The sequence below is a fragment of the Pezoporus wallicus genome, unplaced genomic scaffold (genome assembly GCF_028554395.1).
Source record: "Pezoporus wallicus isolate ANWC-B61680 ecotype Strahan unplaced genomic scaffold, APGP_CSIRO_Pwel_v1 contig_2595, whole genome shotgun sequence".
In the NCBI taxonomy this organism is placed as follows: Eukaryota; Metazoa; Chordata; class Aves; order Psittaciformes; family Psittacidae; genus Pezoporus; species Pezoporus wallicus.
The window spans coordinates 179,689-200,556 of NW_026640968.1; the positions used below are offsets into that span (position 1 = coordinate 179,689).

At 38.7% G+C, this 20,868-nt stretch overlaps 1 protein-coding gene across 4 annotated transcripts in view; it reads left to right on the forward strand.

Moving 5' to 3' along the window:
• The window catches only part of RASGRF2 (Ras protein specific guanine nucleotide releasing factor 2), a 275,229-nt gene that overhangs the window by 98,194 nt on the left and 156,167 nt on the right, over positions 1 to 20,868 (forward strand). For 3 of the 4 annotated variants that reach the window (XR_008973762.1, XM_057421382.1, XM_057421383.1), the window contains exons 18-21: positions 5,762 to 5,868; positions 13,043 to 13,155; positions 19,899 to 19,959; positions 20,481 to 20,584. Coding sequence is in view for 3 of the 4 variants with exons in the window: in XM_057421382.1 (XP_057277365.1) it covers positions 5,762 to 5,868; positions 13,043 to 13,155; positions 19,899 to 19,959; positions 20,481 to 20,584 (385 nt within the window). In the remaining variant the exon portion in view is untranslated. The remainder of the gene's footprint in view (positions 1 to 5,761; positions 5,869 to 13,042; positions 13,156 to 19,898; positions 19,960 to 20,480; positions 20,585 to 20,868) is intronic. The other variant, XM_057421384.1, reaches the window with a different exon arrangement.

Consider the following 20,868-nt stretch of genomic DNA (forward strand, 5'->3'; position numbering starts at 1 on the left):
CAGTTTTCGTGGCAGCTCAGGGTTTTGTTTGGAGTTATATTAGGAGAGAATTAAGTGGGCAGAGAGTGAGTGGAGTAAGTAAGGAGCAGCAGTAAAGCTGATGCATTAGGAGGAATTTTCACTATGAAAGGTGCAGGAAAGACTGATGACACATACCACCAGCGTTCACTGATGCCTGCTTGGATAGCTTCTGTGGTGGCTTCATCAGATCTTAGTCTGTGGTTGTCTCCTCTTCGAATTTCTGTCCCAAAGCCCAAGTGGTTTTGAAAGTCACGAGGAGCAAAACCAGTACTGGACTTTCTTTGCATGTTTCCAATTCTATGTGATGCAGCTGTGACAATAAGTTTATTGGGAAGAGGGGGAGGTTGTTTAGTCCTTTTCTATGAAAGTTAGAAGAACAAAAATTAACAATGCTTACTGATCTTACTTGTTTGCAGCTGATACTTTTTTCTGAGGTTTGTAAGATTCTGAAATTAATAGCAGTCTTCTGTGCAATTTGAATGTTCTTGAGTACCTTTTCTTTCACATGTTGTCACCTTTTGGTTAATGAAAAGGTCTACTCACTGACTGTAAGAACTACTGAGATTTCTGTTGCTTTCACCTTCAATGTTCACTAACTTTTTCTTTAGATTTCTGACACAATTTCCTTATATTGGGAATGATGCAATCCAGCACTTTAAATGGTGGGGGGTTTTAGCTGTTGCTGCACTGACTGGAAGGGAGATAACATACCAGTTTTCAACAGATTTACTGGTATCTATGTATGTGTCACTTACAGAGTCTTATGATGTATAAGTGAATAAATAAAATAATGGGGTCTATTGTCTATAATTTTAATGAAAAATTAATGTGTATAAATCCAGTTAAGCTTATCTAATGAATAGTAGCAGTTATTAAACAACTTCTAATTTTTAGATGAATCTAATTAATCTGTGCCTGTTGGGCATATTAATGATAGGATGGTAACAATATCTACCTCATGCTGACAGTCCTGGCTCTGGCTTCAGTTACAAGTCAGCTCAGGACTGAAATGCTTAACAGCTGCATTCTAAGCACCACCATGCCACAGGTTCACATTTCGCAATGTCTTCTGGTGGTAAACCTAGATTATAGAATCATAGAATGTCTTAGCTTGGAAAGGACCTTAAGACCACCCATTTCCAGCCCCCTGCCATGAACAGGGACACCTTTCACTAGACCAGGTTGCTCCAAGCTCTGTCCAGCCTGGCCGTGAACACTGTGAGGGATGGGGCAGCCACAGCTTCTCTGAGCAACCTGTGCCAAGACCTCAGTGCTCCCACAGTGAAGATTTCCTTCCTTATATCCCACCTAAATCTCCCCTGCACCTGTCAATGATGACTTCTACACCTCTGTCTTCATGAAGGGTAGTTCTTCATCTTCATCTCTTGTAGTGCATCTCCAGCATTGCCTAGAAGAGTGTCACCAATTTTTGAAGTTGGAGTATGGTCAATCCCTTTGTCCTGAACTGATCCATGTTCCTTCTTCCATGGCTGCAGAGTGTTGAAAACCATGTCAATAAGGCCCTTAGTGACATGGTTTAGTGGTGGACTTGGCAATCCTGGGGGTAACAGTTGGACTTAATGACTTTAAAGGTCTTTTCCAACCTAAATGATTCTATGATCTGCTTGGAAATAGCATGGTAGATTGTAAAAGAGGAAGAGAGACAGATGCATTTCTTTCTGAGCATTACAAGTCCCATTACATTTGTCCTGCTCCAGCCTCAGTTGCCTCAAGAAGGTCCAAAGACTCCATGTATTCTCTAGCATTACTGGCTCTGGTTTAAGGCCTAAATCTGCTGAGCTGCTGTCAGAGCTGCTCAGTCTGGAGCCTGCCTGAGGTCTGCTGTTACTGAAAACAAGTCCTGAGGAAAAACCTTGAGGCAAATCCAGACATCCAAATGGAAGGACTCTGAGCCAGTATACAGAGAATATTGGTTATTGCAATCCAATCCATTTCTATGAGATTTTCTTCAGAATCAACCTGCAGATTTAAGTCTTAGACGGTGAGTGTTTCCTCAGGACTTTTGGATTCTTTTTTGTTCCTGTAAAGAATAATAAATTCTATGAGTTTTTTTTGTGAAGAAAGAAGAAAACACATCCTGGCTATCTGAGTTGTTTGGTATTAAAAACAAAGTCAAAATGAAGTTAAAAGATTTGCAGTTTTATTTTGAAAAAAAAAATTATTTCACGAATTCAGTTATTTATTTAAAGTCGTGTACCTGAAGATGTACAATGAATCACCCACTTGGAGTTAAATTCACTTGTGTGCCTGTGTTCAGCCTCTTCCTAGAGAAATGTCATGGTCTAAATATGTGGTCGATGAGCTGGGTGAGGAACTGTCTGATATGCTGCAGCAGAGGATGGTGGCAAATAGGTCCTTTTCAAACTGGCAGCCTATCGCTAGTGGAGTCCCCCAAGGATCAATATTGGGCTCACTGTTGTTCAGTATCTTCATAAATCATCTGGAAGACGGGATCAAGTGTAACCTGACCAAGTCTGCAGACAGTACCAAACTGAGTGGGGAAGTGGAGACATTGGAAAGGAAAGCCACCCTGCAGAATGACTTGGATGGGCTGGAAGAGTGGGGTAGTAAGAACCCAAATTCTTGTTCATCAAGGACACGTGTAAATTCTTGGCACCTGGGGAAACATACTTCAGGACTGCAGCAAAGGCTGGGATCTGCCTAGCTGAGAGCATCTCTGTGGAAAAGGACCTGGAGCTCCTGGTTGACAACAAACTTAACAGGAGTGAACAGTGTGCAGCTGTGGCAAAGAGAGCCAATAGAATGCTGGGGAACATCAACAAGGGCATCAGCAGCAGAGATAAAGATGACATTATCCCACTCTACTCAATGCTTCTCAGGCCACACCTGGAATACCAGGCTCAGTTTCAGTCCCTGCTATACAAAAAAGATGTGGATGAGATGGAGATGGTCCAGAGAAAGGCCACAAAAATTACAGAAGGACCAAGGAGCCATATTAGGAAAGGTTGAGAGAAATTGTTTTGCTCAGCCTTGACAAAAGGAGGCTCAGAGGAGACTTTATCACCGTGTTTCAGTATTTAAAGGGTGGCTACAAAGAAGATGGAGACACTCTTTTACAGAGTCACATGGAAAGAGGAGAGGTGATGGGCGCCAGTTACTCCTGGGGAGATTCAGGTTGGACACAAGAGGAAAAATCTTCACAAGGAGAACAATCAGACATTGGAATAATCTCCTGAGCAACACAGCGGGTTCCCCAGTGTTGGATATTTTTAAGATTCAGCTGGACAGAGAACTGCCATCTTGTTTAGACCGTGTTTTTGCCAAAAACGGTTGGACCAGATGATCCTTTCCAGCCTGTTATTCTATGATTCTTTTCTTGCAAAACTGGAGATCTCCATTTACAGGTTTGAGACATCAACATTACATACTGACAATGTGGATCTGAGTGAACATGTTGATTGTTCTCCACAACAAGCTAATTACCGCTTAAAAATTTTGAGGAGTACAGATGTTTGCTGAAGTGATCTCTGGAGGTTTTCCTTTTTTCCTTTCTTGCTCTTTTTACTCTTTTTGCAGCTAACTGAAAACTGTCTCTGTAGGCTTTTTTTTGTTTTCCTTCCAGCTTGAAACTCCTTTTCCTTAATGTTACTTTGATAAAAACTCCACTGCTTTAATATGTAATTTTCATTGTGACTTTCATTGCTGCAATTAAGTGGCTAATTGGAAGGTTTATAATAGGTATGCCGAATTGCTTCTGTGAGAGATTAACTGTGGAAGGCATAGAAAATTAACACACAAAACGTTGCCTATGTTAACTTAAGCCTCAGAGATTTTGTTTACCTTGCTGTTGATGGGCAGTGAAACTCCAGAAGATGTTTTAATATGAAACTTCCTTTGATACTGAATTTTAGATACCGACAGTGTAATATGCCATAGGTTAAAAAGCTTCCATGAAGCAGAAAATATATGTGGAGTTTGGGGTCCAATCTGCAGTAAAAAATGTAAAAATACAGTTAAACTTTTGTTTTCCTGATGATCATTCAAAAAATATAGAGAAACAATTTGGGTTTTTTGGACTGCCGTTAATAAAAATGGAGCAAAACTGCTACTAGACTCTAAGAATACCTCCAATGAGTTTTTCACAGAATAAATAGAAGTTCTATCTGCTTTTGCCATCCATAATAATGGGCAGGTTTTTGAACAGCTTTTATGCCAAAAAAAATAGTAAAGTACTGGTAAAATAGAAGGGTGTTTCCAGCTGTTCCTTGGACTGTGCACTGAGGGAAATGGAAAGCAGCACAACGTAAGATCAAATCTAGCAGAAACTTCGAAAATTGTAGACTTCTAAAATATGTCTTTGTCCTGGATTCAGCAGTAGCAGTCATTTTTCTCCTTCTTGGTACCTGGTGCAGTGCTGTGTTTTGGGAACAGAGCTGGTAACAATGATGTTTTGGTTTGGCCAAGGACTTTGTGAGCCCCATGCTCTGCCAGGGAGGAGGGGAAGCCAGGAGGAAGCAGAGACAGGACACCTGACCCAAACTGACCAAAGAGGTATTCCATACCACAGCACGTCATGCCCAGGATGTAACTGGGAGCTAGTGGGAAGGGCTGGGAGTCTGCAGGGTTGGAGGAGGTATGGGTCAGTGCTTGGTTGGGCTGGGGGGGCAAGTTATCAGTCGGCTGGTGGTGAGGTGTTGTATTCTCTTCCCTTGTTATTTCCCTTATCATTGTTATTATTGGTGGTAGCAGTAGTGATTTGTGTTATACCTTAGTTACTAAACTGTTCTTATCTCAACCCGTGGGAGTTGCATTCTTTTTTATTCTCTTCTCCATCCCTTTGGGAGTAGGGGGGAGGGCAAGAAGAGGGAGGGGGACAGTGAGTGAAGGAGCTCTGCCTGGTTTTAAACCACGACAGTTAACATTTTTTTTTAATTGGTGATTTTATAAAATAATTTTATTATTCTTAAAATAATGTAATAATTACTTTATCATACAGATGGTATCTGTGATAGAGCTAGAGCAGAAAGATGAGAAAGAAGCAATAATGTGAATGTAGGAAAAAACTTTCTTGCTTGTTTTTAAAAATGTAAGTTAATATTGTAGAGTAAAAAAAAAAAAGTTGTATTTACAAGATGTGTAGAGAAATGTTGCAGTTGCCAACTGTTTTCAGGCAGCTGGGGTTGTAAATGTGTTCTCTGCATACCTTCTCACTTCGTTGTCACTCAGTGCTAAAAAAGAAAAAAAAAGCTTATTTGAACAGTGTCTGTTGACTGTGTAATACTGCTACTACAAGAAGCATTTCTTGTGCTGACATTCTTCTCTTGTCTGTTTAAACTGCTACCCTCCCTTATTTCTTTACCTTCTGAAATTTACCTCTTTCCGCTTTCTAAATCCTATTCACTTTCCTTCTGTCATCTGCTTGATGACAGACCCTGTACATTTTTGGGCTTGTCCTGTTTTTTACTGTTATTCTCTCCTATACTGAAGGGAGACCTTGATGTCAATGATGCACACAAATATTCTTCATGTTTCTAAAACTGAATGCTGACTCAGGGAGGTGTCTGTGTTAGTTATGATGTGCAAAGCTGTATTCTACAGATATTGCAGAATTTCAGCAGTCCAAATGGTCATATTTGTAAGTCTATATAGGCATCTTTCCTTTTATTGCACATAAATATTTCAGTTTACCAGTGTTGCTCATACTGTATTTGAATTTTTTCTACCTCCATTAACTTTAATGCGTGCTTTTCCCACACAGGATTTAACAATTCTGAACGCATGTGCGACAAAGAGTTTATAATACGCAGAGCGGCCACAAATCGCGTCCTTAATGTCTTGCGCCATTGGGTCTCCAAGCATTCTCAGGTATTCTGTTGCAATCTTCTCCTTTCCAGCTGTAATACATTTATGTTCTCCCTACTAAATATTTTAAGCTGCTGTATAATGTTGTGGAGGTCAAACAATCTGAAAAGTCAGTGCTCTAAAGGTGATACGGAGAATTTAGCTTGTAAAAACATGCTGTTAAGCAAGGGAGGATGCTTAAGGATGCTAAACCAGGCTGGTTAAGCATCTAGCCTCTGCAAATATCCAGTTACAACATTAGTCCTGGTAACACTCCATGTGAATGCTTTACTGTTATAATGTGTGTTGAAATACATAATGGACAGGGTGAACTAATCTTTCAGATTGTCAGTGTTCATGCTACTGGCAGCTTAGTTCAGTTACTTTGACCATGGTGTTTGCATACAGGTATTTATTTATTTGTTGTGAAATATGGGAAGAGTCACCAGACCTTCATGTTGGTCCCTCTACAACCATGACGGGACTGTGGGTCTGATATATAGTCATAAAGCTGTACTGGCAGAGGAGGGGGGAAAAGAAATCTGAGCAGCTAGCAGAATTTCATAGGTAGAAATGTCCTTTAAGGTGCAGGTGAGAGGAAGGTTGGAAGGTTGTAAGGAGGAAGGGAGGGAGGAAGGTCAAAAGGAGGGAGGGAAGGAAGAAGGGAGGAAAGGAGGAAGGGAGTGAGGCAGGAAGGAACCTGGGAAGGAAGGCAGAAAGGAAGGTAGGAAGGCAGGCAGGAAGGAACGAGGTAGGAAAGAGGGAAGGAAGGAGGAAAGGAAGGAAGACAACCTGGAAGGAGGGAAAGAGACAGGAAGAAGCAGAGGAAGGGAGGAAAGGAGAGAGGGAGGGAGGGACAGAGAGAGGGAGGAAGGAAGGAGGAAAGAAAAGAAAAAAGGAGGGAGGGAAAGAAAAAGCACACTGGAAGAAAATGAAAGATTTTTGTATGCCTTGGATAGATGGGAACTTCATGGCAATTATACTGATTTGACACTACATTATAATAATCAAGAACACTTGGTCTAAAAAGGTTTTATTGCACAGCTAACTGCAGCAATGTTGAACTGTCCTCTGCCAAACACAGTCTCCTTTTTTTCTGTGTAATGGGTGTAATTTTCATAGAGGTTAACTTTGCTAGGTAATGAAGTCAGTAAGAAATGCATAAATGTGAAAATTTGTGTTGTGGTTGTGAAATTGGTTGTGTTTGAAAAGCTGAACAGTCCAGCAGAGATTAATAAAACCTCTCTTGCTATCATGGGAATGATTAAAAATTTGGAACATTGGCTGGAAACAGCCAATGTACACCAAGTTTTCTTTGACCTTGTTAATTGAAAATCATTGCATGGCAAAATCTGGAGCTGTAATGGGAACATAAGTCTGCTATTATTATTCTGTGTTATGATAGTGTATAGTACATGCTTAACATGTCCCTGCCGCAGTTCATATTAAGTAATTGCTAGGAGCTGAGATTCTATACTAATTAAAAGATAGTTAATTAATGTGATTGTGAAAATGTTAGGGATCATCAGAATTTGTCTATATTAAGCAACTGTCTACAACTACTTAGGTGGAACATTATGTTTCAGAGGTGACCCTATCTGAGATGTGATGATTCTTTATCATAAACATAGCCAAAACCCTCATAGTGTAAAAGATGGCTCTTTTAGGTTTTCCAGGTTTTTTATTTACATGTTTTGTTCTTTTAATTCCTTATCCCTCCTCTTTTTCTCCCTATTTTGTCTTTTTTAGTCAGCCACCTGCAAGCCAACAAAGCTCTTGTCCAAAAAAACCAATACCAGAATGTTTACAATTCATTTTAAAATGTAATTGAGACGAACAGTGTAAGACCTTCCTGTTGTAAACAATGAAAACACAAATGACGAGGCAGACAGTCATTGTGAAGATAGTGTCGATGGGAACAGAAAGGGTTTGTGAGGATAAAACTCCCACTGACTCCTGCAGAGATGGAAAACTAGGAAGGGAAAAGAAGCCAAAAGGAGAAAGTCTCTGATTTTCATTATCCTAGTGAGGTCTTGCATCCTCCTTTTCTTTGCTTAATAATAATTTCTTGTCTTTTATCTAAGCACTTTGTGTTACAAAATTGAGCTTTCTGCTTCTGAGGCAAGCAGATTGAAAGGGAGCTTGTCCAAGGAGAAAGCTTTCACATATGCTGATGAAGACAGAGAAGCTGGCTTCTCCATACTTCCCAGTTTTGAGTGCCAGCTGGGTGCTTGTTCCTGTTGGCTTCTTTGAACATCTCAGCTGGAATGAATTGGCAAACCTTAACTCTCTTACAAACTAGATGGCTGCCATACAGTGTCAGTGAGTTAACGGAGTTGCCACAAGACTTGAGGAGCAGACCATGGGTTGAATTTGAGAGTACTAGTCATGATCTTGGTGCCTGTCTTGTTTCAGATGAGAAATAATCTACTACCAGTCATATTCTTGTTCATGCTGACAAAGCTGGCTTGGGTTTTCAACAGAAGGTTTTGCAGACGTAGTTATTTGTAGCACTTGGGGATTATGTAGGACACCTGCATACTGAGAGTTGTCCAAGCAAACATGATTTCAATTAGTTAAAAATAGTTTTAGTGCATATGAATTGGCCAATTCCATTTTGTACATTGGAATAAAAACAGATAAAAATTCCTTTACATGGGTTTCACTTGGCTCATGTTTAAAGGCATAAAGTAATGAAAAAGCCAGGCTGAATGGAGCAACCTGATCTAGTAGAAGGTGTTGCTGCCCATGGCAGGGGGTTGGAACTGGATGAGCTTTAAGGTCCCTTCCAACCCAAACCATGCTATGATTCTATGATTCTATGAATATGATGCCTGGCAAAGTTACGGTGTTTACTGTAGAAATGTGAACAAATTATGCCACACTTGCTGTATGATAGCAAGATGGGCTGTATTTTAACTACATTTCAAATAAATCCCTAGGATCTGTGGCCTCTGCCTTGAAACAGCACAATAATTTCTGGAGTCCTTTCTGGAATAAACAGACATCATGATACAAATTGTGAACTGAAGAAACAGGGGTTTCCCCAGAGAGGCAGAGCAAGGGAACAGTGAGTGAACCTTCCAGTGTGCCGTTGGTCACTTAGCAAAAAAATCCAGTTTGCACAAACTTATGCCCTTTGCAGAATACAGTTATGCTTTGAGTAGTAATGCACTTAATTGCTGCTGTGCTCTGCCTGGACGTTGCAGAAGTGTAATGGTTTGCTATACCATGACCCTTCAGGGAATGATTCACCCCCAGAACAGAAACCAAGCTTGCAGTCAGTCAAACTAATTAGGAGTACTCTGCATCCACTTCTGCTGGAGCCTGACAGGTCCTCCTTCACTGAGGTCTTTCTGAAAAGCTCTTGAATGTACTACATCCCAGGTCTTACAGGCAGAGATGTCACATTTCTTATCTGCCCTGAAAACTTCAATCTGATGATACATAATGGCTAGATTCTTAACTACAGGGTTACAAAGTGCTTGGATAGGGAGAGGTTCGTATTGTATGTGCCAAGAGTTTCTCAGTTGTGCTGTTAACATAGCTTGTACTTTAACCTGTTTATATTCCATCAGGAGTGACAAGCTAATGCTGATACTACAGAATCAGGACTTGGACTCGTCCCCAAATGATGACTGTCTCTTTGCGCTTGAAACTAGCTGAAAGACAAAGCTGTTATTCTTTGCTTGCTTCTTGAAGAAAGCCAGACTTACTTTGAGTCCAGGGATGAATTTTCCTGATAGCCAGTTATAATATCTTTTCTTTCTGCCTTCTTCTTCTGTAAATGTTTTGTGGCCAGTGAATTTATAAACATTTCCCTCAGCACAATTGGATGTGATGGCTGAAGTGTGCTTTTATGCTGGAAAATTAAATATTGTTGTAGGGGACTGCAGCACTGGAGTAAATTCAGTTAACTCTGATAGAGTTTGATCTGCTGTGTACAAGATTAAAAAACACTCCACTGATGCCATTGAAATAATTATCTGTTTACACATTGGCAAGACAGCAGAGATATTAAAGTCATACGGCAAACCCTAGCTGTTTAAAAATATTCCAGATTCCTTGTGAACATTCTTCCAGTAATTTCTCTCCACTCCTGACTCTTCCTTCCCTCCCTCTACTGTTTTCCATAGTTCTTATAACTTATGAACTCAAACATAAATTAGGCTCTCAGATTTTAGCTCCCTTTTATTTGTCTGTGTTATTCAATGTTTCCTCACATTGTTTAAATGAAGAATGTTTGCTATCAGGAAGATTTAAAGAAAGAGGGGAGGAAAATCTTCTGGGGTTTCACTGAGCCCATGGCAAAACTTGAAAATTACATTCTATTATATTGTATAAACCACCAATAGCAAATCTACATATTTCTAGTTGTACCTTACCAGCATAGCTAAATTTTCTTTTTCTTGCTTTCTGCTGCCTCTGCTGCAGTCTCATCTCTTCTGGCCAGTGACTTCAAATCCATCATTCCCTCTTTCTTTGTTTTGGCTTTTTTTTCCTCTGCTGGAATAAGTTGCTTCTGAAGCATTTCTCATACTGCAGTACTGCTTTCCTAGCTTCTCCTGGCAAGGAAATGTGCTTGTACATATAAAGAGAATATTGCTGTCTAATGCTGTGCATGACAGAGGTCAACAGGCTGGTTATGAGTCTACTTAAAATGTAATCATGCTGACTTTGGTGCACTGTAATTACAAAGGAGGCTTTTGCTTTCGTAGTGCAGGAGCATGTCAGCAAAATTAATATGCTTCTGTCTGTTGCTGCAGACTTCTACTCCTGGAAACTTCATTAAGTGGTACTGAACATGGTCCTCACCGCTTTTGATCAGTTGGGAACAGCACACATCCTATTCTTATCCTAGGTGTCTGCAAGGCAGACTTCTTACTTAACTCATCAGCTGTCATTTTCTTCTATATCTGCACATTTACAGTGGCAGGTAGAGAATTTTACCAAACATTTGACCTAGCATGCTGAATGGGGATGTTAGAGTTGGATACCTTTTCTGTCCATTTATGATACTTTTGTAGCACAACTAGCAAAGATACCAAACTTCTTTTATGCAGCGTTCACCATCAAGCTTTAGAGTAGACAATGCTAATATTAATTACACTTGCTGCTTAAGCTTGTGCAGACTCAAGGTTTCTCCTTCAGCTAAATTTTGATAGTTTCGTATTCCAAATGTTTTTCTTTTTGAAATCAGTGGAGCAAACAGTGCTCTCAAGTACTTCGGTTGCATTCCTCATGCGTTCAGTAATGAAATATTTCCAATTACCATACCCAAAACAAACAAAAATCTCTGTCTTCTTTTTGCAAACAGGCTAAAACATTTCCTAAGAGAGTCATTTTTGACTATGGCTATAGAAAATGTGTTTTATAAAACAAACACAATGGAATACCCAGAACTATTTCTTGCTTGGCTTTGAGGGCTGTACCTTATAACCCATCCATAGCCTGATACTGCACAGCTTCCTGTTCTCCAATATTCTCTAATATGGACAAACATCACAAAAAAAACCAGAAGACACGTATCTTGGTTTCAAAATATGAATTAGCAGTTGTCAAGGTGAGAAGACTTGAAGAATGAAAAGGGGATGCTTGTAACAGGAGAGAAATGCCCAGGGTGTGGCTGACATGAGCGTTTTGAGCTGACATGTCACAGTATAGCTGTGACACCACCTTCTTTAATGAACATAGTTCCTTCTCCTCCTCTTAAGCATTTCATCACTTTTCCGAAACAAGCATCACTTTGTGACTTGGGGTGTGCTCTGATGCTCACACATCCCCTCCATTGAAGCTTGTGGTGAGAGGACATGTGTCTTCAACAGGGGTGGTTCTCCCCAGAGGCATGCATCTCCAGGGATCCTGTCAGTACAGGAGCCTGTCGCAACAGAAGCACTGTAGCTGGTTCTTCGGGAAAATGAAATACACAGCTCTTGCACAGAGGAGCCAAGTATTTCCCATTTTCAGTAATTTCATGGCTTGTGTTCCCATGGAAACAAGCAGAAGCTCACCACGAACACTGTCCTGCTTTAAAGTAACTGTGGATTATGAAGGAAGATCTGTGATGCACTAGATGACTGAAGGTTTGGATTTAGTTTACTTATTGAAATGCTAACTTTGAGCCAAATAAAAGCAGTTTTGGAGTCTACTCCAAGACTTGCCAGCAAGTTCTCACCTTAAAGCTTGTACGTTGTTCTATTCTTTGCTTTTCTTACCAACAGGAGTGATTCTAGGAGACCTTATAATAGTTTTCCAGCATCTAAAAGGAGCTGACAAGAAACCTGGAGAGAGGCTTTTGACAAGGGCCTGTAGGGACAGGACAAGGGGGAACGGCTTTAACCTGACAGAGGGGGGATTGAGATGAGCTCTTAGGCAGAAGTTCTTCCCTGTGAGGGCAGTGAGGCCCTGGCACAGGCTGCCCAGAGAAGTTGTGGCTGCCCCATCCCTGGCAGTGTTCAAGGCCAAGTTGGACAGGGCTTGGAGCAAACCTGAGTTTTAAGGTCCCTTCCAAAACAAACCAGTCTGGGATTCCATGATTCTGTGGTTGCTTTGTCTAGTGCTCTTCAATTGCAGTCCTGTGTGATGCATCAGTCTGTCTCAAAAGTCATTAAAATGCCAAAGTTCTTAAGTGCAGTGCCAGAGAGCACTAGTCTGATTTATCAAGCTTATTAGGTTTAGTATTTCACTGCACACAACAAAAAGCAGACCATTACAAAATGGTATCAGGTAAAAATACCAGAGTGGGAGGCAAAAAAACAGAGAAACCCAGGAAAACAGTGAAAAAAAAAAACCAAATCCAAAATAAATCACAGTATCTAGCTTCAGTAGGCAGTGGTCTCAGTATTGCAATTAAACTTTTTTTCTGCTTTTATAGTCATCACAGGATAAGAGAGAGCAAGGTGTTTTGTGGGTATTGGTGAGATGGTAGTTCTTACTGCAGAAGACAAAGATTAAGTGATTTCCCCATTTCTACACACAAGATAAAGGTTGGAAAATGAGATAAATTACAGCCTTTCAGGGCTTATACCTCTGTGGCCTGTTCATTGCAACAGCTTTCCAATTTTCTTTAAATATTTTCAAAACTTACAGGGAAAAAGAAAAAAAAGAAAAAAAAGGCAAAATGCACAGAAGTATATGCTTTCAGTTTTTTGATCAATATTGGTCAGACAAAAGGGAGTAAAATTGTTTTCCTTTGTAGGATTTTGAGCTGAACAATGAACTGAAAATGAATGTGTTAAATTTGCTGGAAGAAGTTTTGAGAGACCCTGACCTTTTGCCACAAGAAAGAAAAGCTACTGCAAATATACTGAGGTAAATAAGTTTCTAATAATTTAGTGTGTTAACTATAACATGTGAAATAGTTAGGGGAACATGTATCATCGAATACACAGGGTTTGTTTTTTCTCCAGAGTTTTTAATTTTAAAGTATTTTATTAGCTATAAAGTGTTTTATTTGCTATAAGACAGAGTGTTTTAAGATTTGGTCATAAAAATACCGTTTTAGAAAATTCTGCTGCAGAACAGCTGGCAGCCACGGGTTCAATCTGCTAAGCTCATGAGAGGGTGATGATAGCCCATCATGTTAGGATGTCATGACATCCTAACGAGACCATGTTTGCACTCTCCTTTGTGTTGACACTGTGTCCAGAGTTCTTCAGATAGCTTACAGAGAAGAATTCTTGTTTAATTAATGCCATGAAATAGAAGACCTTTAAGCTTCTGCATAACTAGGGCTATTTAAATTAGGTATAGAACACCTTATTTCGTTACTTAGGGTTGATATTACAGAAGTGAGTGTCTGGTCATGCCAAAAAGACAAATCTTTGTGCATTTTTCAGTGAAAACAATTCCATCTACTAAGTGCAGATATTTTAGAGACACTGAGTTTCATGTAAATTGTTCCACATTACTAAGGAGCAGTAAACATTTAAAGACTAATCAGTTATTAAAATACATGATTTTAAAACACAGATGTATCTATGATGTGCATTGTAGTATATATGTAAGTATTCTGACAGAAAAAAAAATAAGAGTGCAGCAGATGCAGTGTCTGAATTTTCTAAGATCACTTGACAGGTTTCTCCACCAGATACTTAGATGAAAAAGAGTGAGGGGAAATGTGTTCAGCTGTGGGGGAAAAAGTCAAAGGATAAGAAATAAAGATAAGTTCCTAATGGAAGCACTTAATGGGATTCTACTTAATTTTCACTTAAATAAAAATAAACCTCCATTTTAGTAATACTGCATGTGCTGTTATTCCAAGTAAAAATAGTGAGGTTTTTTCTTGTATTTCGATGAAAGAAACAGCAAGCAAAAAGAGCAAAAAGGGTTAGTATAATGGGTTTTATTAATATGTGTGACAGCAAAGGTTCTGTCAGATAGCTCACAGTGGGGGAGAATTACCTTAAGGCCTTTAGCTTCTTTAAAAATATGAGAAAATAAACCTGGATTGGCTGTTCTGCAGAGTAATGGAATAAATGTGTGGAACCTTGGTAATTATGTGGAAAATGTGAGTTGCCCCTGTTTGCATCCTTTTACTGCTATTCTATGGTAGGTTACTTTTACTGCTATTCTAGGTATTGATTGCCCTCTCTTCTCTTCTAGCACTTATTACTATCTGAGCACACTCTATAGTGAATACAGTTAATCAGATATTTACATTTAACAGTTTTTAGAACTTTAAAAAAATTCAGACTGAATTTTTGACCACACTGTGAATTTTCACACTATATTATTTTTGGGGGGGGGGGGGGGCGGGGGACGGACGGACGACACGACACGACAGGGAAATCTAAGAGAAAAAAAAATCTGAAAAAAGTTACATTTTTAAACTGAGAAATGAGGCAAATAAAAAGCAAAGGGAAGAAGTGAAATGAAACAATACTCAAAAATAAAATTTTAGTAAAAATGAAAAAATGTATGCACAGAAATTCAAGTAAAAATTAACTCATTTGAAACAATTTATAGAAAAAGATTGCACTTTTTAAAATCCTTGTTTCATAGTCATTATCCTGACAGTATTTCTGGAAAGGATTATGGCATTCTACTTTACAAGCAGACAAGTAAAGCATGAATAAAATGACGTGTCTGAGTTACCAGTGGAGGTTTCTGTTGGAAACAGGTAGAGAATGAAGATTTACTCAGATACAGTCCTCAGCCAAGCCATCTTTCATCAGGGTCTGCAGCTGCATACCCTAATCCTGCCAGATTTTTTGAACAACATATTTGACTGTAGATTTGGTCAGACAGAGTCATAAGTACTTGGTTACATCCCACAAGATAGCACTGTTAAAAGAGACACTGGTGACTCTGGTACGGGACTAGACCTTTTGACTGAATGCAGCATGGATGTCCCACTTCCTTCAAAATTAGGCATGAAATTTAAGCCTTGGCTGACATTGCTTACCAAAAATCCTTTATTGCTTTTCAAGACTGGCAATGCTGATAACATACCTGCATGCGGACAGCTTTTTTGTCAAATATTTCAATACTATTTCAACAATATTCAGTAATATTCAACTGAAATGTACAATAATTTCAACTACATTTCAGTACTATTTCTATATTATTTCAACACTAACTCCAATAAGCATCGATGACACAGTATTGCTGTCCAAAGGGTTCAAAAAACAACTCTGTTCCATTTTGAGTAGTACCGTGTTTCAGTAGCTGCTGAAATTACTCCTGTGTCCTCTCCATATGTTTATTATATATATGCAAACTGCCCATAAACTTTCAAGTAAGAGTTATTGCATAAATAAACTTTTAGATAGAAGCTGTTGCATAAATAACACTTTCATAATTTAAGCTGTTGTTAAACTGCAGTCATCAGGACATAGTCTCCAAGTTCAAACTATTGTCATATAAATCAAACTGTCTTATGCTGAGCAAAACTGTAACCTGAAGGCTTGGACTCCCTCAACAGCCACACAGGAGGCAGTTATTTACTAGGCATGTCATATTTGTTAACAGATGGTAAAGAAATTAATTCTCCATGAGTAGGAACTGCCTCAGTGACCTTGTGAGAAAGAGTGTATTGGAGCAATTCTGGTTTTGGACAAAAAAATCATTCAGCTGAGGTGAAATATACAAATGTACATCTCGCCTTTTCACTGAAAGGAGTAGCTCTGCTTCCTAAATCATCTCAGGAAAACGGGTTTTCTGGTAATTAGTCAAGCTTTCCAAACTTAAAAAAACCACTGTAGTTACTTCAAGAGATATATACTCTGAACAATGATATATAAGTAAATAAGAAGTGCAAATTGTAGGATTTAAGGAATAATCTGCAGTTGAATGTAACTGTGTGAAACTGTGTATTTGTGGCAGTGACACAGGTACATATCCCTTTATTATTCCACAAGCCTTCATTTTTATTGCACATTATTGAAATACAAAGATTTAACAAGTTTTAAAAAAAAACAGCTGACCAAGTTGCTAGTCTTGGACCTGCTGTCCCATGGAGAATTAAACACAAACTTTTGTCTGCCTCAGGAATCATCTCAGGTAATGGGCATCCAGCAGGAGTCCCTCTGGTCCTCCAGTTTCTCAGCTTGTTAGTGAATTCAGAGGTGGAACCATCTCCAGGCTGCTCTTTGAAATCTTAATTTTTTAGTAATCCAAAACATAAAACTGAGTACTAGTTTTTATCAGGAGGGTTTAGGTTTTCTGGCAGTTTGAAAAGTTTCTTGCTCAATTCTGGAACTGATTTCATGAAGAATGAGAAACATACATAAGCAGAAGAGACAACATCTGCATGCATACATCCTGTCTGACAATACAGTTTTAAGAATCCAGTTAGCAACCAGGTTTCTGTTGCCAGAAGAGCAAAGTTTTTTCTATAGTTATGCTAAAAATGAAGATAATGCTTCATGTGCAAAAAGAAGACATAGTGACATGGAAATGGTTCTTTCCCTGCCATTTTTGCCTGATGCCTCCCATGGTGCCACGGCTCATTGTAGAAGTAGGTCAAAACGAACACTGAACATGCTTTTGCCTAAGCTGGGAGAGTTCTGTTACTTGTCCCTGAATCTTGTAGGAGGGACAACCAAAGCTATATTCCTCTTGACCAAGAACTGCTAAGCTTTAAGCAAACGTTCTCATACTGCATGAAGACGTGGAGAGGCACCATGTTCTACACCATTATATCTCTCATATAATTGTTTTCTTTGTTCTGCATCAGATTACTGATTTTCTATTTTTTACCAACATGGCAGAGTACAGTCCATGTTCTGAATGTTAAGACAAGGCCTGTAATGGAATAAAATAATTTCTTGCTCCTTGAACCATCCATAGGTTATAATGACAGTAAGGGGAAAGAGGTTTCCTCTCTATGTTGTCTTAGAAAAAATTCTTTGGTGGCTAACTGAAGCACCTGTGCATGAGACAAACTGTATGCATCTAATGAAGCACTTCTTCCAAGGTAACTGCCTATCATGAAGGAGATTCTGTCCACCCAAATTGTCTAAAGTTAGGGCTCTTGACTGTTCCTCCAGAGATCATAGAAAACACCTTTCTTTCTCAGACGAAACACACTCAGAGACTTGCAGAGGATGTGAATCTCACCCCGGATATCCTAAAGGAATCTAGAATCTTCTTTGTTATAGAAATGTGTAAAGGTGCACCAGATACTGTGTTCCTCTTTTGGTTCACGTACCAATTTTTTGGTTTGGAGAAATGCTGCTCACTCCATCATCACCACATACCCTCCTCTGTGGAAATACACTGTCTGATTGGTTTTCTTCTAGATGGAGGGCTTCCATCTAATACTACTTAAAGAAAAAATATAAGTTACCCACTTAAAACTGAAGGGCTTTTTTACTTTTAGTAGAAATCAGCTTGAATATTTTTGAAAGCATGTTTTCCACATGAAAGCACAAATTTGTTGTAACTGGAAGCTTTGATGAAACATCAACTCAGAGGGCTTCTCTGGAATGGGATGAAAATGGGAAGGAGGGGTGAGACAGTTGACATGCCCCTCATGAAAATACCAATTCACCAAATTTCTTGGTGAGTGTCATAGAATAGGCTTTTTTTAGTTGTTCTGAGATGCTTGGTGCAGGCTTTGAGATTTAAAAGGCCTTGGCATATTGAAACATGCAGTCTATCAGAATTCTGGTTTGCGAGTCAACCCTCAGTCTTGGCTTCCCTGCATTTCAGTTTTCACAGTCTACTCTTAACTCTGATAAGTAGAGTAATTCAGAGTGAGGTCAGGAAAAGCACTTCTTATCTTAAATTCAATGTTCAAACACTTGTGAAAGAAAGTCTGTGCTTTCCTATGTATGGGTATATTCCATGGACTGTGTCCTTGAAAGATACTGGCTTTAAATGTCTCTTTACAAACTGAGTGTATGGGTTCATATGTGCATATAAATTTCTTGGGAAATCAGTCCCTTTGTTAGCAGAGATTAGAGAAGGAGACAACGTTGGTTTGTATTACGGAGATTATATGGTCAGCTCTGGGAAAGACTCTGTATAAAATGTGAATGGCAAGGAAAGTGTTTATAAGAGGTACTGAGTTGCTTCATGCCTTCTTGAATCATCAGCAGAACAACTAGTATTTCTTGCATGATAAGATTCTTGTTGAATGGACTGACAGGATTTCTCTGCAGGGTAAAAAAGCTTCTTTTTATTAAATATCCATTCTGAAAGCTAGGCAAACCTACTGAAGTATGTTTTGCTTGAGATTTTACCAGTCTTATTTGCTAACTCCTAAAATCTAGCTAAAATTTCATTGATGATGAAACAGGAAGGTGTAAAGTTCAGACTATACAGCAGTGAATAACTGATAAATACTCTTATCTGGAGGAAAAAAAAAAAAAAGGTGGTTCAAGAAACAGTTCTTCCTTTTTCTTCCTCAGAATAAATGTAAATGAAATCCAGAGATATGAAGATGTCAGAATGAATATGCAGATGAATGACCAGTTTTCTGCCTTGTATGATCTCACTAGACAATACATTTCAGGCTCTGTAACTTACATCAGCTTTTAAAATACTCTCAAAATGTTTTATGTAATGTAATGGAGTGAGGAGACAGATGTTAATATTTTCCACCAGAAAATTATTTTAATATTTGGACTGATCAGACATGACCAGTTTAAGTGAGACAGAGGTCTAGTCTTAGCTGCTGACTAAGAATTAGAAACTTATTTCATATGTATTTACTTCCTTCATTTGTAAGGTTAACAATGGAAGTGTCATCCCATTCAATCCTGCCTGACAGGGATGCTGTTAAACAGTCCAGCAGAATCTTTCCTTACCCTTGCTTTCTGTCATAACTTTCTTCACTTCTATTATTGAACACAAACCATGTACTTGCTACAAGTAAAATCTGCCAGTGGATTGTTGTCTATATCCACACTCACAGCTCTTTGTGTGGGACACTGAATAGGACGGTGTAGTGCCAATAAAAAAGAACACTTCCCAGTGAATCACTCTTATATGCATGCCCATGTTGCTGTCTTTTCTTCACTTCTCAAATGTTGGGTTCTTTTAAAATTTCCCTTTAGCACAGTAGTTCAAAAATCAGAGAAAAGGCTTGAGATGTAATTCTTCACCTTTAGGTTTCCTTGGATTATTCTGAATAGAGGGCTTCTGATCACATGTTATTCTCGCTGTGTTGTGTTTTTGCGTTGTCAGTCCAGTTCTTGAAAAGGAAGTTTTACTTTGTCCACCAAACTTCTTTGCACTAAAGCCGAAGTGGGATAGATTTAGAAACCTTATCACTGTAATCAGCATGTACATACAGTAGCTATTGTCATTGACCATTCTATAGTATATGGTGTTCTTAGCTCAGAGATTTTTGAGCCTTTATGGCCATCTTTTTACCTTACATTACTCTAATGTCATTTAAGGTAAAACTACTACTTTTACTTATAACGAGACGTGAGATTTTAGGTACCAGATTTTTTTTTTTTTTTTTTCTTTCAACCTCTTCAGCTGCAGTCTTAGGATTTATTTTAGATAAATATGCTTGCCTATTTGGTTTTCTCAGAACCATAGGCAATTTTATTTGTGTTCTTTTCTACTTAAGATTATTGTGCTACTTAATTTTTCAGGACTCTTTCACAAGATGATCAAGATGATACCCACTTAAAAATAGAGAATATCATTCAGATGGTAAGTTTATCTTGAAATTTAAACATTATATTAAATCCTGCTATAGAAATGTTGTGTGAATAAGGCAATAAAATGTAGCACAACTGGAACTTTACAGCTGTGGAGAGAAATACTGTTATTTTGTATCAGGAATGTACAGTTCAGTTTCGAGATAGTCAGAATATCATAGATGAACAGGTTAAAACTTTAGGATTTGGATTTAAATCAAACGATAGAATGACAAAAAAAAAAAAAAAAGGAGGTACTTGCAAAGTGATTATGTGAAAATGAATGCAGAATGCACAGACTCTAATTAACCTATATGGATACTCATGACTTGGTAGGTGTCTTTTTGTATGAGTTTCCAGTCTGAATATTTCCCCTTACGTTCTTAGCATTTTTTCTTACTTCTTATTTCTTTGTAGCAAGGAACTTAATTACAACTCCATGTTGAAAGTTCATGTGAAGTTCTTAATACCCTGTGTTTTGAAATGTCTTTTGATGCAAACCAAGGTCATTAAGTGTCCTCCTTATTTTTGCAGTCAGATTGCCCAAAACCAGAGTGCTTTGAGACTTTGTCAGCCATGGAGCTTGCAGAGCAAATAACTCTTCTAGATCATATAGTTTTCCGAAGCATACCCTATGAGTAAGTGTTCTCCTACAAGTAACTGAAGTGAGTATGTTGGATGAGTTGCTGACTGGCAGTCTTAGGCACTACAATGATACATGCTATGGGCAAAAAGATTTGCATACTTAACAGATAATGTCCTTTGGCTGTTTGTGTCATTGCCTCTGGTTTCGTATAGTTTGACCATGTTTTGAAAGACTGAGTTCTTTGCTAAGAAAAAAAACAACCCTCTGGTCTAAGGCTCTGGGCTAGTGAGGAGTGAACATAGTATGGAAGTGATGAATTCTTACATACAGCAGTTT